General features: G+C 54.9%; 1 protein-coding gene across 1 annotated transcript; it reads right to left on the bottom strand.

The window, feature by feature from the left end:
• Window positions 1–3,751: 3,751 nt before the first annotated feature.
• On the bottom strand, window positions 3,752–7,543 carry LOC119348970 (probable xyloglucan glycosyltransferase 7). The gene is made up of 5 exons (XM_037616980.1): window positions 6,521–7,543; window positions 5,641–5,949; window positions 5,237–5,527; window positions 5,028–5,141; window positions 3,752–4,653 (listed from the first exon to the last, which is right to left on the bottom strand). Exons 1-5 carry the CDS (start codon window positions 7,274–7,276, stop codon window positions 4,015–4,017), a joined length of 2,109 nt encoding a protein of 702 aa, XP_037472877.1. The 5' UTR covers window positions 7,277–7,543; the 3' UTR covers window positions 3,752–4,014.
• Between the last annotated feature and the right edge of the window lie 9,264 nt (window positions 7,544–16,807).

Raw genomic sequence — 16,807 nt, 5'->3', positions numbered from 1 at the left:
CCACCGCTGCTCTCTGTCCAGAAAACAACTTCCTGGAGAGGGGAAGAACTGCCTGGGAGGGCTGGCCCGATGCGGCTTAAGTCACTGTGCATCGTCTAAGCGCTAGGCGCTGCACATTACAAGTGTGGCGCCTAACACTTAGGCGCTGCACGGCTGGCTATGAGGCCGCACCTGGCCCCGGGCTGCCACGCTGGCCGGGGGTGCGACGCCTGAGTCTAAGGCGCTGCATAGTTCAGTGCAGCGTTCGGCTGTAGGACGCCGCACAAAAATGTCTGTTATGTGAAATGTTTTCGATGTCATGTTAGATTGTGATTTGATTTTGCCCTCAGCTCAAATATGTGATTTCTGCCTCCAACCGACCGGCCGGGCGCCTACACGGACGGCGGCAGCACCTGAGCTCGTACGACGCCGCGCCGGCCAAACGAACAAGAAAGGGAGCGCTTCCCCCTCGCACGCGGCGGCATGACATGTAGTACTAGCATGTTATATGTTGTACCCGTACGGTACGTGCGGCGGGCTAGTCATGCGCGCACCAGAGTCCTGCGCCGGTGGCAAACCTCGTACTGCTTTGCACGGACGGCGGTGGGCTAGTCCTGCGCTGCGCTGGACGACGGCGACGGTGCTAGACCTCGTACTACTTGTACGGACGGCGGTGGGCAGTCCGCGCACCAGAGTTCTGCGCTGGACGACGGCGATGATGCCAGACCTCGTATTGCTTTGCACGGACAATGGCGGGCAGTCCACACACCCGATTTCTGCGCTGGACGACGGAGACGATGCCAGACCTTGTACTGTTTGCACGGATGGCGGCGCGCTAGTCCGCGCACCAGAGTCCTACGCCGGACGACAGCGACGGTGCCCGACCTCGTACTGCTTTGCACAGACGGTGGCGCGCTAGTCCGCGCACCAGAGTCCCGCGCCGGACGACGGCGACGGTGGCAGACCTCGTACTACTTGCACAGACGGGGCGCGACGAGGCGAGCGGTGGCATGGCATGTAGTACCACGTGGTACCCGTGCGTGCGTGCGTTGGGCTAACCGCGCGCACCAGAGTCCTACGCCGGACGACGCCGACGGTGAGAGACGAGAGCCTCGTACCGCTTGCGCGGACAGACGGCGGGCGCGACTAGGCGAGCTTGCACCACGCCGCGCCGGCCGAACCAAGAAGAAAAGGGGCGCTCCCCCCTCGCGCGCGGCGGCATGGCATGGCATGTCATGTCACGTACCCGCGCCGTGCGCCAAGATGACACGGGCGAGTGCGACCGTGGGATCGGCCGGATGGTATCGGTGGCGGGTCCTTGCCTCGCGGAGACATGTGCAAGGGAACTGCAGCTCCGGAGCGATGTTTTATCCGCCGATGCCGACCCTGCCCGCGCGCCCGGTGGTCTCGCTGCTCGCTAGATCGATCGATCCCGAGAGCGACTGACTGACGGGGAGGGAGGCAGAGGTCTCTTTCCTCTCCTCGTAACGTGCGCTGTCTCCCGCACCCGGCGCCCATGACCACGACCGCCACCCGTATCACGTAGTAGTAGCATCCTCCACACACAAACAAAACTCATTTCCAAACAAAACATGCGTGCAACAACACTCCACCCGTGGACGTAATTCTTCTCCCACGGTTCAGCATCGGTACGATCAGCAGCAAAGAGCCCGTGTCCGTGCTGATACAGAGAAAAAAGAGCTTCAGGCTGACTGGGGAGGGGTAGCTAGGTACGTACGGTGAGTTGGAATGTGAATATGACAGATCATGAAAGAGGACCAAGGTGAATACACAAGGAACCGGACGACAGTTCTTAGAAGATAAAGTTGCGGGGAAACTACCACCTTGGGTTGCCAAACATGTGGCCGTGCCAGGCCGGGTTGTCTTGGTCAAGGCAGTGCTTACCGCCATTGTTATATATCATATCACGCCCCTGGAATTGCCGGTGGAAGTGAGGAAGAAGATTGATAGCTTGCGGCGTGCCTATCTTTGGGCGGGTTGCGATAAAGTGACCGGCGGAAAATGTAAGGTCAACTGGGATCTCGTCTGCAAGCGAAGATCTTCGGTGGTTTGGGCATCCTCAACCCTGAGAAGTTTGCTACGTCCCTTCGTCTGCGATGGCTTTGGTATGAGTGGGCTGACCCCCCCAAGACTTGGGCTGGGACGGGAACACCGTGCAATGATGATGATAGAGACCTGTTTGCGGCAGCCACCACGGTTAGTGTTGGAAACGGATGTAAGGCGAAGTTCTGGGAATCATCTTGGCTGAACGGCATGAGACCCAAAGATATTGCCCCAAAGATATTTGACCTCTCAAAAAAGAAATCTACCTCGGTCCAAAAAGCTCTCTCCTCAACAATTATTGGGTTAGTCAGATTGATACCCATCATGGGCTCACCATGGAGCATATTCAGGAGTTCGCCTTGCTATGGGAAAAGCTATCCTCTGTTACTCTCGACAATGTTGCGCATGATACTATCCTATGGAAGTTCACGTCTCATGGAGAATACTCGGCGTCGACGGCCTATATGGCGCAGTTTGCGGGACACACGACAAGCATCATGCCTGCTGCTGTTTGGAAGGGTTGGGCCCCTCCGAAATGCAATTTTTTTGCTTGGTTGATAATTCAAAACAGAGTTTGGACAGCTGATCGATTGCACCGTCGTGGATGGCCGAACTGCAACCTCTGCCCGCTTTGCAAGCAAGTCCAGGAAACCGCAGCACACCTTCTCTTCCAATGCAGGTTCTCCCAGCGTGTCTGGATCGAGGTTGCAACATAGCTTGGTATACATGGTGATGTGGTGAGGAGCTGGCGAAATGAGGTTTCGGTTCGAGAATGGAGGATTAATAATGTGGTTGAGCGTGGAGATAAGAGAAAGGCTATCGCCTCCTTGTTCATGCTCATGTCTTGGGAGATTTGAGAAGAGCGTAATGAAAGGGTTTTCCGTAACATCGCCGCTACGACGATGATGCTCATCGCGAAGATAAAAGAGGAGGCCCATCTTTGGGCTATTGCCGGTGCCATCCACTTGAGTATTGTAATGCCGCGAGAGTAGATATTTGTCTCCCGCTTTGCGGTCGTTTGTCTTAAACCTTCTCCCTTAATCAATGAAAATGGCAAATCTTTTGCCTTGTTTCAAAAAAAAAAAGGCAGCTGACTGACCGACCGAGAAGTGGTTAGTTAGTTTCTGATCCCAGTTCGCCAGTTGGAAGATAAGCCAGGCAAGAACATGCACCGTACGTCAGGCAACAGTCCAAGAACGCCTACTAGCACTGTGAGTCCCTGTGCGCCTCCACATGGACTGCTCTCCAAGCCAAGCCCAGGGACAAGCCCGGGGGTACACGTCCTTCTCGCCGATAGCGACACAAATCAAAGAAACAAGCAAACAAACAAGCAACGAATATGTCCCATGCCAGTGCACATGACAGGGCCAAACAAAGACAGCATGGAACCCGGTCCCCCGTATATTCATTCACTCGTTCATTCAACAGCCAGCCTCCATTTGTGAAGCTGCCGGCTAATCTTCCATAGCTTCCCCATACAAAGCTAGTACTATCATTCAGAAGAGGTGAAGAACTGAACATGTATCTCTGATAATTAATTGATTGATCGTGGCAAAAAGTACAAGGCGAAAACAAGTATTATCTTCATTTTTTTGAAGGTAAAGTCTGTCAACAAGGAACAAAGGACCACCCGTCATCTAGGCACCCACCCACCCACCCAACAGGTTTTTGATTTCTTGTTTCTTACAAAAGAATTTCGACGGCCCGAAAGAATAAAAGCGTCTCCCAGGCTTTTTTGTTGATGATGATGATGATCCAGAGCTATATCTATCTACATTCTCCACATTTCAGTTTGTATGCCTCAGACCCCCACCCTAGGGCAGGCAAGGGATCAGAGAGAGCGAGCGAGCTTCCTCCTGTAAGCATCACACAAGCATCAAACGTTGCCTCCCTTTACAGAGGGCTCCTCTGATGCCTGCAAAGTACGAAAAATAACCGCCGTCGTAACGATCTTCGGTTGCTGTAAAAACATCACTCCACTTGCTCGCCGATCAGGTCGAGGCCCATGACGAGGAAGGAGACGCCCTGGAACAGGAGGAAGTAGAAGTGGATGCCCTGCGCCGACAGCACGCTGCGGGCCGCCGCCGTCAGCAGGAGGAACGACAGCGCCAGCTCCTTCCGGTAGATCCTGTTGTGCTTCTGCTTCTTCTTGGGGGCGTCCTTTTTGGGGAGCGACGAGTCCTTGGCCGCCAGCCCGGCGAGGTCCGGCGCCGACCCGACCCGCTGCTGCTGCTGCACGGTGTGCTTCTCGACGAGGGCCACGAGGTCGCCCTCGGAGGACCGGCCCGACTTCTTGGTCACCACCCACTCGTAGGCGCTGCCGAGCTGGAACAGCCCGGAGATCATGGCATTGAACTTGGTCACGGACATGGTGTTCTCGAAGAGGAGGTACGGGACGATGAACGGGAAGGACTTTGGGGATGGCAGGATGCTCATGATGGACATTGTTGCTGGAATATAGCATACGACCCATGCGGGAAGCTCGGCCTCGGGGACGAACATTGTCATGGGGAGGATGACGCAGAAGAGGGTGAATGAGTAGAAGGGCAGGATGAGCTTGCGGAGGAGGAAGAATAGGAATATCAGGTTGCACTTCTTCCAGAATCCAATCTGCAGCACAAAGCAAGCAGCATTGTTAGGCCAATTGTCCATACAAGCATTAGACTACACACTACAAAATGGCGCTAGAATACAATCAAGGGGACAAAGATAAAAACAAAAGATGTGCTGCCATGAATTGTGGATATGTCAATACTTCTACTTCAAGTGAACTGAAAAGGATTATTGTGGAAATTGATGGCTGCTTGAGTATAAAGGAGCAAATGTAAATAAATTAAACTTCGTCAAACAATTATACAAAAGCATTTTACTTGATGTTTTAACCTATAAATCCAAAACATGTTTCCAGAAAACTACATTTTACTGAATAAACCATGGCTGGACATTTTAACTTTCATAGTGCGTCATCAGAAAACGTCTCATACCTTGGATTTTATAATGTCCACAAAGCAGAGTCTAAACAGCTGCATGGGACCTGAGTGCCACCTGTGCTGCTGCTTTCTGTATGCTTCATATGATTCTGGCAACTCACATTGGCACTGAAAGGAAAGTTACAAAAGTTAAGTTTTATGACTCTTTAATCTCTATGCAAAGGTCAACTCTGCATAAGTCATAGGGAAATTTGTGCCAGTACCTCGACATCATTCAGGTAGAGGAACTTCCATCCCTTGAGATGTGCTCGGACAGCAATGTCCATGTCCTCCACCGTTGTCCTCTCCATCCAGCCGCCGGAGTCTTCAAGAGCCTTGATTCTCCACACTCCGGCAGTCCCATTGAACCCGAAGAAGTTGAGAAATGCTCCATTCACTTGCTGCTCCACCTCGAAGTGGAAGCACAGATTTATGTTCTGTAATCTAGTCAACAGGTTCTCATCGTTGTTTACGAAAGACCATCTTGCCTGAACCAACCCAACATCGTCCTTCCCCTGGAGGTTGCACATTGAGTTTTGTCAGAGAAACATAACCGATAGGATCGATTGCCAGATAAATGAAGCAGCGATACAACTACATCGGTAAGAATTGTTCAGTCGAGTCAAACCTTGAAATGGGGCATGGCGCGCTTCAGGAAATCCGCCTGTGGCTGGAAATCAGCATCGAAGATGACAACGTATTCATAGTCCTTCACATAGCTGCAGTTCATTGCTGATTTCAGGTTTCCAGCCTTGTAGCCGTCCCGGATCACCCGGTGCCTGTATACTATGCGCACGCCCTCCCGCTGCCATTTCTCAACCTCCTCCTTGATGAGCGCCGAAGTGGTGGCATCATCGGAGTCGTCCAGCACCTGCACCAAGAAGTTTGACCTTGGCCAGTCGAGAGCGCAAATTGCGCCAATGGATTGCTGGTAGACCTGCAGACATCCAAATGAAATAAGTTACTAACTGAATTGGACTGGTGTTCTTTTACAACAACAAATTACCCATAAGATTTTCCCAAAGGAAGTGTACTAGTAGTTGATTGAATTTTAGTATATTTTCTTAGTCACTTCCCAAATTAAGTAGTGCGCTATAGCTTGACACTTTGATCTCCAATCACATGCCTCCTCAATTATTATCTGGTGACCGGTGACGACAAACTTCTAGTCCGAGATTTGGATTAATGAGTGTGCCTTAAAGAAAGTAGAGATGATATGAATCCCAACCGCAAACCAAATTCGGCCTTTTGTAAAGCAAATCACGGAGTTTGTTGTTGGTGGTGTGAGATTCATATGAAGTACGAACACATCAACGTCAGAGAGCATCAGAGTTGTGGTTGGAGAGCTCGGGACAAAGATCCGAACAAAATGTAGTCTACACATACCCAGACGGTAGCATCTTCCCCACTCTACCTGAACTGGAATTTAGGCTGTCCTATTCGTATCATGGAGCTCCAATTGCAGCTCAAGATCGATAGGGGAAGAAGCAGAGTGAGCTTGGGCTTACCTCTCGCTCGTTGCACATGGGCATCTGCACGAGGACCATGGGGAAGTCCTCTTCGCCGGCCTCGACGTCGTCCTTGTCGGCGGCGATGGGCACGGGCTTGATGCCCCTGAGCTTGATCCAGAGGCAGCCGAGGCAGAGGATGAGGCGGTCGACGCTCTGGATCATGAAGAGCACGACGCAGGAGTTGGTGAGGAACTGCAGCGGCGGCGCGATGTACTGGAGGCGGACGCGCATCCAGCCGGCGTAGGCGGCGGCGGCGAGCCCGTCGACGGCGAGGAGGCCGTCCATGGCGAGCTGGCCCGGCATCTCGGGCATCTCGGGCATCTGGAGGTGCCAGCCCTGGAGGTAGGCGGCCACCTCGACGGCGAGCAGCAGCATGGAGAGCACGACGAAGAGCCTGAGGCAGCCGTAGAAGCGCGCGCGCAGGGCCGTGCTCTCCCCGGGAGCGGCGTCGCCGTCCGTCCGGCCCGCCGCCACCCGCCGGCGCGCGGCGGCGGCGACGGCGAGCGCCGCGGAGGCCGCGCCCGTGAGGCGCCCCGCCGCGCGGTGCGCCTTGAGGAGCAGCACCCAGGTGATCTGGCGCGCGTTCTTGCCGCGCCCGGCCTTGCCGGCCGCCAGCCCCGCCGGCGACCCCGGCACCGCCTCCTGCTCCATCTCCGAAATGGACCAGTTGGGGTTCTCCATCTTGACCACCACCGGCGTCCCGCCGCCCCCGTCGCTCAGCCTCGCCTCCCTCCCCCAGAACGATGGCGCCATTGTTGCCACCCGACCTCGCCGACCTCCGACAGACAGCAGCAGCAGCAGCAGCCAAGAACTCTCAGCCAACGAAGAATGGCGCTTCTTCCTGCTCCTCCTCGGCGCCGCTTTACCCGCTCATAGAGGGCAGCAGCTGGACACCCTTAATAGCCCCCTGGAGGACGGACGGACGCACCCGCCAGAGCACGCAGAGCAGCAGGCCACGAAGGGGGGAGGGGGGAAGAACAGCTCACCACGTCGCTCGCTCGCTCTCGCTCAGGGATACGATACGAGCTCCCCCTCCCCCGCTTTGTTTATTTGTAGCCTCGTCCGCCCCTCGCCACCGCCGCGTCGACCCCCCCTACCGCCCGACCCGGCCGAATAAAAAACGCTTCTTTGGCGCCCCGAGACGCGCACAGGCGCACACACGACCGACCCGCCCGCCCGGCCGTGGTGAACCGAAACGAGCAGCGGAGCCGGTGCCGGGTTTGGATGGACGCTTCGCCGCTGCTTCGGAGCCGAATTGGCGTGATGAGATCAACGTGCGTGGGCGCGGTACGTAGCGAGGCCAAGGAGTTCGGCGCACGTCGGTCTATTCGTTGCGTGCGGTTGGGCTGCGGCCTGGGCTGTCGCCTGTCGGTGCCACGGCAGCCGGCGCGCGCGCTCTGGCCGGCAGCTTGCTACGTGCTGTTGCTGCATGGTGCCGCGCCGGTCAAAACGGCCGGGCGGTCAGGCTCTGCTGACGAGCACCAGGTGGGAAATTCGGGGTGCATGGGGGCGGATTACGGGCCAAAAATATTGGGGAAAAGGGCAAAAACGCTGAGATTAGATTAGATCTGCGCCACTTGGCTGGAGATGGGGACAAACTGAGCCACGATTCCATTAACAAACGTAATCCGTGGTAAACAACAAAAGGGAAAGTGATCGGCCGAATCTCTGAATACCCGGGACAGGATTAGTATCTGCAACTAAACAAACAAATAGACACACAAACGTGGAGAAGATTGACGTTGTTTGTCTCCAACATTTTAACACCGGGAGTAAGAGCATCTCCAGCCGCGCCCTCAAAACGGCCTCACCAGGCGATTTTTTCGCGTCGGTGCCGAAAAAACGGCCCAGTCACGTCTGCAGGAGCCCGATTTTCGCCGGTCTGGGCCGAAATCAGCGCCGGCAGACCCAGGCCGAACCAGGCGCGCTGGGGGGCGCCAGGGGGCGCCGGGGCGAGTGGTTTTGGCGCGAAGCAGCCGCGGGCCCGCCGAGTCAGCGAGACGGGCGTTTCGTCGCCCTCATCGCCTCGGTTCCCGCGGGAACCAGTGTTAAGGCTGCCGCGCTGTCGCCGCCGGTGAGCCTTGCCATTGATTCCTCATGGGCGGCGCGTCACGGGGCGGCGCGGCGACGCCTCCCCTCCTGCCACGCGTACACACGGGGCACGGCTATTTAAGCCGGTGACCTCCCTCGCCTCTGGCCACACCAGCCCTCGCCGCCGAGTTCTCCCTCTCCCGTGCGCTGCCGCCGAGTCGTTCCTCTCCATCTCCCGTGCGCCACCGCCGAGCCCTCCCTCCCTCTCCCTCTCCCGCGCGCTCGATGGCCGCACGTTTCCCCGGCGACGCTGCGGCGGCCAATGGCTTCGGCCGCCGCTCGCTCCGGAAACTGGAGTCCTGGCTCCTCTTCGAGGCCAACAACCCGGCGCCGCCGGACATGCGCGCCGGGCCGACGGGATGGAGGCTCAGCAACGGGGGAGTGCCCGTTCCCCTGTTGCTCGACGCCGTGGCGCACCCGCCCTACTTCGCCGCCAAGGTCGAGCTCGTGCGCGCCTTCCTCGCCGACGAGCAGCTCGCCCTCCCCCAGTACGCCGCCGACAACCACGCGGCATGGGCGGGGTACTTCGAGCGCCGTCAGGAGCAGCGGCTGGCATCCACCAACGGGGCGCCGGTGATGGGCGGCACGAAGAACAGCGACGGGCTCCGCATGTGGTGGGGCGTCCCCGGCCGTACGCTCGAGGGCATGCTGGCGCACCTTGAGGGCGGCAACGACCCGCCGCTGGCATACCCTCCCCCGGCCGCCCCCGGCCAACCGCCGACGCACCGGGCAATGGATGCCCAAGAGGTTCGTCACTTCCTCGTCTTCCTCCTCCCACTCCTCGTCGCGATCTTCCTCCCACTCCTCCGGCTCTCCGGCGCTGCTCGGCGTCAAGGCCGAACCCGCGGCGGAGACGGCGCACTCGCAGCACCGGCATCATCATCAACGAGGGCGGCCGGCGCGCCTCCTCGTCAGCTCCTCCGTGCTTCGTCAAGCCAAAGACGGAGCCGGGGCTCGCGCCGATGAAAACGGAGCCGGGGCTCCCCGCCGTGAAGACGGAGCCCGACGACGTGGAGCTCGATGACGACGCGGCCCTGAAATGGGCGCGCAAGGACTTCGTGAGGATGGAGCGGGAGCGCCAGATCGCCGTCCGGCGACGCTTCGAGCAGCGCCGCCAGGGCCACCAGTCCGCCATGGCGACGTCGGGCAGGGGTCCAGTAGGGACGGCCGCGTCAAGGACGAGAAGGCCGACGACGACGGCGGCGATGACGACAACGACTACTCCGCTTTCAGTGATATTTTAGTTATATTTGCAATGTAACGCGTCGCAAACAATATATGCCAAAGTTTGCCGAAATTTAGCCGTGTTTAACCGAACTTCGCCGAACTTGTTTTTTTTTAAACCAGACACGCCTGGGGGCGGCCCTGGGGCCGGCGACTCGGGGCCAACTCGCCCCCAGGATGTTTTTTTGCGCCGGCTCGCCCTCAGGTGCTGATTTTAGGCACCCCCTAGGGGGCCAATGGCTGGAGATGCTCTAATGGAGGTACGTGCAGAATGGCCGGAAACGTTGGGTTAGGGCATCTCTAATGGCAACCCGTAAAAATCCTTCCGCATCGGTCCGCAGACAGGAATTGGAACCAGTCCGCGGACACGGATGCAGGAGGACGACATCCAACGCTAGCAGCATATATTTAAAACTCTTTTTTAATAAACCGGATGAAATTCGTGCAAATAAGTCCGTATTCCATATAAACATGACGGATTTTATATAAACGCGACCGGATTTCATATAAACATGACAGATTTCATTATATTTACATTAAAGGGGTGCTAGTCCGACTCTAAAGATATAATTAATACCTAATCTAAATGGTTGCCGGCACGGCAGCGCATGTTCCCTGTGTCGGCCATCAGCCCCGAGAACTGAAGCTTCACCGTCTCCACTTCCGACACGGCGCTCTCCAGCTCCGCCTCAGTAACCTCCTCCTCCGGAGCCCCGGGAACTGAAGTTGTTCGCCTGCACGTCGGCGCCAAGCGACTAATCGGACGAAGATGGTGAGCCCACCAAGTTTGGCGTCGATGGGAGGGGAGGAGCGACGGCCTTCCTGGGGCACAAGCGGCGGCGACCTACCGTGCACTACTCTTCCTCACTACCGGCGGCGCCCACAGACGTGTCGGCTTCTCCCTTGCCGGCGGCCGCCTTCTCCGCCACCCACTGTCGGTACTGCCAGCGGGCGAGGCAGATATCGTGCGCGGAGCGGTAGGTGATAACCCGCAAGTATATGGGATAGTTGTAGCCTCTTTCGATAAATAAGAGTGTCAAACCCAACGAGGAGCTAAAGGTAGAACAAATACTCTCTCAAGTCCTATCGGCCACTGATATGACTCTACGCATGCTTGACGTTCGCTTTACCTAGAACAAGTATGAAACTAGAAGTACTTTGTAGGTGTTGTTGGATAAGTTTGCAAGATAATAAAGAACGTGTAAATAAAAACTAGGGGCTGTTTAGATAAAGATGCAATAAAGTAAATAAAGCGAGTGTGGAAAAGTGGTGGTAGGAGTTATGAAAGTGTCCCTAAGCAATTGACTAAGTTACTAGGCCGATAGCAAGTTTTATGTGGGAGAGGCATAAGCTAAGATACTTTCTCTTCTTGGATCATATGCACTTATGATTGGAACTCTAGCAAGCGTCCGCAACTACTAAAGATTCATTAAGGTAAAACCCAATGTTGGTGTCAAAACCGGCGGATCTCGGGTAGGGGGTCCCGAACTGTGCATCTAGGCGAATGGTAACAGGAGACAAGGGACACGATGTTTTACCCAGGTTCGGGCCCTCTTGATGGAGGTAAAACCCTACGTCCTGCTTGATTGATATTGATGATGTGGGTATTACAAGAGTAGATCTACCACGAGATCAAGGAGGCTAAACCCTAGAAGCTAGCCTATGGTATGATTGTTGTTATGTCCTACGGACTAAAACCATCCGGTTTATATAGACACTGGAGAGGGCTAGGGTTACACAGAGTCGGTTACAATGGTAGGAGATCTACATATCCGTATCGCCAAGCTTGCCTTCCACGCCAAGGAAAGTCCCATCCGGACACGGGACGGAGTCTTCAATCTTGTATCTTCATAGTCTTGGAGTCCGACCGATGATGATAGTTCGGCTATCCGGACACCCCCTAGTCCAGGACTCCCTCAGTAGCCCCTGAACCAGGCTTCAATGACAGGAGTCCGGCGCGCATATTGTCTTCGGCATTGCAAGGTGGGTTCCTCCTCCGAATAATTTATAGAAGATTGTGAACACCAGGATAGTGTCCGGCTCTGCAAAATAAATTCCACATTCCACCGTAGAGAGAATAATATTAACACAAGTTCAATCTGCTGACGTATTTCGTGGCGTGACGTTATACCACAACCAAGCCTTTACTTGAATCGTTTTTATTATACCACCTCAGCGCGTTTAGCGAAGCGGTTTCCTTGGCACGTCTTGTCGAAGCAGAGATCATGTTCCCCTTATTTCGGGATTCTCATCAATACGGACGTGGGTAACCCAACCGCGCCCGTTGCCATGCCCCCTCCATCGAAGGCGAGTTCCAAACGGTCACGGGACGGCTCTTGGTATTCTCCCTCTTTATAATGAGACCAAGGCCCGTTCCTTTTCTTCAATCCTCAATCGAATCCGCCCCTCGCCCCGAGTTCCAACACCCAGGGCTCCAGATTCGGGTGCTTCGGACCTTCGACAATGTCCGGCTCTAACCTACAAGGCCGGTGGATGCCCTCCTCCGTCACGGAAGAGGACGTGCTAAAGCTGAGAGACGCCAGGTACCTAACCTACGAGATTTCACATAGGTTGCCTGCCCAAGGGCAAGTCATTCCTACCCCTGAGCCTGGCGAGAGTGTCGTGATCGTGTCTCACCTCCGTCGGGGTTTAGGCTTCCCGATGGATCCCTTCGTGAGGGGGCTCCTATTTTACTATGGGCTAGAATTCCACGACCTGGCTCCGGAGTCTATCCTCCACATCTCATCATTTATTGTCGTCTGCGAAGCCTTCCTCCGCACTACCCCTCACTTTGGCTTGTGGCTCAAAACCTTCGATGTGGAGCCGAAGATGATTGAGGGGCGTCAGGCAGAGTGCGGCGGGGCGGTTATAAGCAAGAGGGCCGATGCTCCATGGCCCGAGGGCTCTTTTCAGGAGGAGCTCGATTTGTGGCAACAGGAGTGGTTCTATATCACCGCTCCCAGGGGCAGCAGGCAGAGGCCGCCGCCCGCCTTTCGCCCGGGCCCTCCACCATGGCTGACATCGTGGGTCAACAAAGGGCTCGACTGGGGGCCGTCCAAGGACGTACCCTTATTGCAGGGCCGGATTCGAGACCTCCAAGAGAAGGAGATCAATCTGGTCGTAGTGACGCAGGTTATGCTGATTCGGCATCTTCTGCCCTGCAAACGTCGCCCCCTCCGCCTGTGGGAATTCAATTCGGAGGGACCACAAGCTCTCCAACACTTTATGGGTACAAAACCCGTGGAGATGTACAAACTGTTCTTCGAATCACAAGAAGTGTGTCCGGACTTGACCGAGGACGCTGGCCTAAGCTGCAATCGCCCGGATATTCAAGTAAATAGCCCTGTGATCGGACATATCATCCATTTATTTATCATGGATTTGCCTTTTAACCAGTTATCCTTTGAACAGGAGTGGATAGCGCAAGCAAAACTGATACGGTGTCCGGCCCCCCTCCCTGAGACCACGCCGGATCCCGTGTTAATCAAAATGTTGGAGGTAGCGCCTTCGGTGGAGGGCGAAGGGGAGAACAGGAAAACTACCACCTCTGTTAAGGAGGCTCTCAGTAAGGGGGGAATCAAGAATCCCTCCCTCCAGGGGGAGAAGAGGACCGCTTCCGAAAACCCGGAGGCCAAAGCCTCGAAGCGGGGAAAGAAATCCGCACCGGAAGGTCCTGTGTCGGGAGGAGTCCCGGCCGCACAGTCTCCCCAAAGGAATCAGCCCTCCAGCGAGCCGTAAGTAGAAAAAAGGGAAGTTTTATAATAAGGGGCATCCCTATTTTATTTCTAAGGATAACCGAAGTTTTTACCTTGTAGTTCGGATCTCAGCCCTTCTCAGCAGAGCTCATCCTCGGGGGACCTTCGTCCGGAGATGATGGAGAGCGAAACGCCTCCCTTTTCCGCCCCGTCAGGCAGGGCGGACGACCCTGAGGTGTCGTCACGGAGGGTCTCCCCGAGTCTGGCGGGGCCTGGGAGTTCGGCACCCACTGGAGTACGGCCGGTGGAGCTGCAGGGTTTGCTCGAGAGGGCGTCTCTCTCAGAAGATCACCGCGCATTAATGAGTGCGGTGATTGAAAGGATCTCATCCACTGAGAGCGGGTTGCATGAGGCCGTCGGAAGTTTACTGACGGGGTTTGAGGTACGCAAAAAATGACATACCTTTTGATAGTTTTGCACATAGAGTGCGCCCTGTATAGATAGTAGCCCCTGAGACTCGGTATGTTGTCGAAAGCGAGAACGTGCCGAGGATCATAATCTCAGCTACAAAATGTCGCCTTTCCTATGCAGGTGGCGGAACGTTCGGTGGCTAGCCGGACTGATAGAGTTGCTGAACTGAAGCGGCAACTCGATGTTGCAGATGCGAACATCACGCTGGTCAATAAACGACTTGACGAGTCTCAAGGTAGGTGGTGTTTACGCGGTCACCTGGTAAGAGAGCTGACGCTCACTCCTTACAACATGTATGCTTGATGCAAATGGTGCCGCTGCTATGGAAGACCTTCGGTGGAGCTTGCTCGAGCCAAGGACCAAGCCAGAAAAAGTGATGCGGCTGCCTTGAAGGCAGCGGAGGAGCTAAAAGCCGAAAAGGCTGCTCACTGCCGAAGCAGGGAAGAAATGGCCGTAATGGCCGTGAAATTAAAAGATGCTACCGGCCGCTATGAGGTTCTTGAAAGAGAGCGCCAAGCGGAGCAGGAGGGCCTGAAGAAGGCCACCGCCGAAGCCAAGGATGCTCGTTCTGCAATGCGGGCTATAAAGGAGGAACTGCGTCAGGCCGGAGACATTGCGGTTGGAAAGCCCTTTCTGCTGCGTAGGAAGTTCATGGATCCGAAGTATGCTCAGTTGGGCCAGTTGTGGAGTGCGGAGGATCCTTATCTGGATTTGGCGGCGAGTGCGGCGAACGCAGTTGGGCACTTTCGAAGTCAGAAGGATCACGAAATGGAAGAGCTGTTTTGGTCTCAATTCCATAGTCCGGAGCGTCCACCTCCGTTGACTGATCGGTTGGCTGAGTGGGCTGAGCTGAATAGATTGTCCGGACTTGCCATGACGGATGCGGTGGCTCATCTGTGGCCGGAAAGGCCCAACCCGAAGAGTTATTTTGGTTTATTGCAGCAATTCCTTGGGGCGGTGCCGCATATCAAGGCGATGAAGCAGTCGGCCTGCATAGAGGGTGCACGGATGGCTCTTGCCCGTGTTAAGACATACTGGGCGGAGATGAATGCCACCGATGTTGTGTCCCGGGGTTCGGACGAGAGCCGATTACCCACCGAGCACTATTTTGAGGAAGTACTGCAGGGCGCTTGTTTAATAGAGTCGCAGTGCTCGAAAAATGTCATGTTCAAATGACATGTATGATTTGAGAGATCATATTTGTAATGTAACGACTTTTTATACTTTGTGCGTTCAAGTATTGAAATATCTCCTGTGCGGCCGTTAATGTATATGTATTTATAACCTGAAAGATGGCAGTCTTTGGCTTCAGCCCCCACGCACATGGTGCGGGGGTGTTTGCAAAAAAAGTGCATTTTCACACTTAATCCAACGTCTTGGTCCTTTGAAGGAGGTGATAGCATAGCAAACTAGGCAACCGGACTATAATGCTTTATCACTTTCACTTAGCCATAGGAGCTCGATGGTGGGGCTACGATATAGCCCCTAGAGGCGCCGCACTCTCTGAACTCGGGGCGTGTGTGTGCCTGACTGGGAAGCGGTCCTTCGTCAAAGCGGAGGAATTCTAAACATTCCGATAGTCGATCGAGTGGTTGACCAGTCTCTCGCTATATCATGGCAGTCAGTTTTCGGCTTTCTCTACTGAGGTGCTCGCCCGGCTGAACCGGGGCACAATCGCAGTAGTTCTCCTAGTGCCGCGTTAGCCGATGGAGCGGAACGTAAGGCAGCAAAACACAGGAGCCGGGCAAACCCAACATTTGACCAAAGACATGATTCGGAGCTGATGCATATAAGGCCTAACTAGAGACGCCGAACACTCCCTAAGGTATTCAGACTTTATGATAACGGGCAGAACAATGCCCTAAGCCCCTAGTGTCCAGGTACAGGCGAGAACTTTTGACGCGGCCGATGCCAAAACGCCAGCCTCCTCCTCGGTTATGGTAAGAAACCGGGGGATGAGTATCAACAAGAGACAGTAAGAAAGGTTTACGCAGGGTCTTAATCTGAAAAGAATCCTTGCAACGGGTCCCTGCTGCATGTCTGCGCCTGTGTCTCTGTTGTGCTGTTTCCTGGATGGGTGTAGCACGTGGTTCATCTGTAAAAGAGAAGAACTTAGTTTGGAAAAAATATCGTGCAAAAAATGTATTTAAAACAGAGTATGATTTGGAAGATGAATAAAATTGAGCTTTATTGGCTCTCATTGTTTATACGTGCAGCCCCTTGTACGGAGGTATGCGGCTGGGAAGCCCCTTGTTTATTTATGCCGGACCCGCCTAACCGTGTCGGAGGTCTAAATGACCTGTTTTTAGGGGCTTTGATCAGCAAGGTTGGATTAATGTGTGGCTATCAAGGCAGTCTCACGTTTTCCGTGGTCGAGGAACACTCGGAGTTTCCCTTTAATGAGATTATGCTGCGTGGACCGGGCATTTTGAGTGTAAGAGACGCGTAATGCGGTATTGCGTTAAAGCAGGCGAAAGCTTCGTGTCCCAGTAGTGCTTGATGGCCACTTTTGAATGGGGCGATATGGAAGATTAGCTTTTCGCGACGGAAGTTGTCGGCTGAACCGAACACAACCTTTAGTAGTACGGAGCCTGTACTCTTGGCATAAGGGCCTGGCGTCACTCCTTTGAAGGAAGTGTTGCTATGGCGAATTTTGGTAGGGTCTATCCCCATTCTGCGGATGGTGTCCTGATATAGCAGGTTTATTTCACTTCCGCCATCCATTAGGACTTGTGTGAATTGTAGTCCGTCGATTATGGGATCCAATATCAAAGCAGTCCCTCCCGCGTTTCGAATACTTCTG

This window comes from Triticum dicoccoides, chromosome 1B, assembly GCF_002162155.2.
Source record: "Triticum dicoccoides isolate Atlit2015 ecotype Zavitan chromosome 1B, WEW_v2.0, whole genome shotgun sequence".
NCBI classification, from domain to species: domain Eukaryota; kingdom Viridiplantae; phylum Streptophyta; class Magnoliopsida; order Poales; family Poaceae; genus Triticum; species Triticum dicoccoides.
Note: the sequence above shows the minus strand (reverse complement) of the source record. Positions and strands in the feature narration are given on the sequence as shown.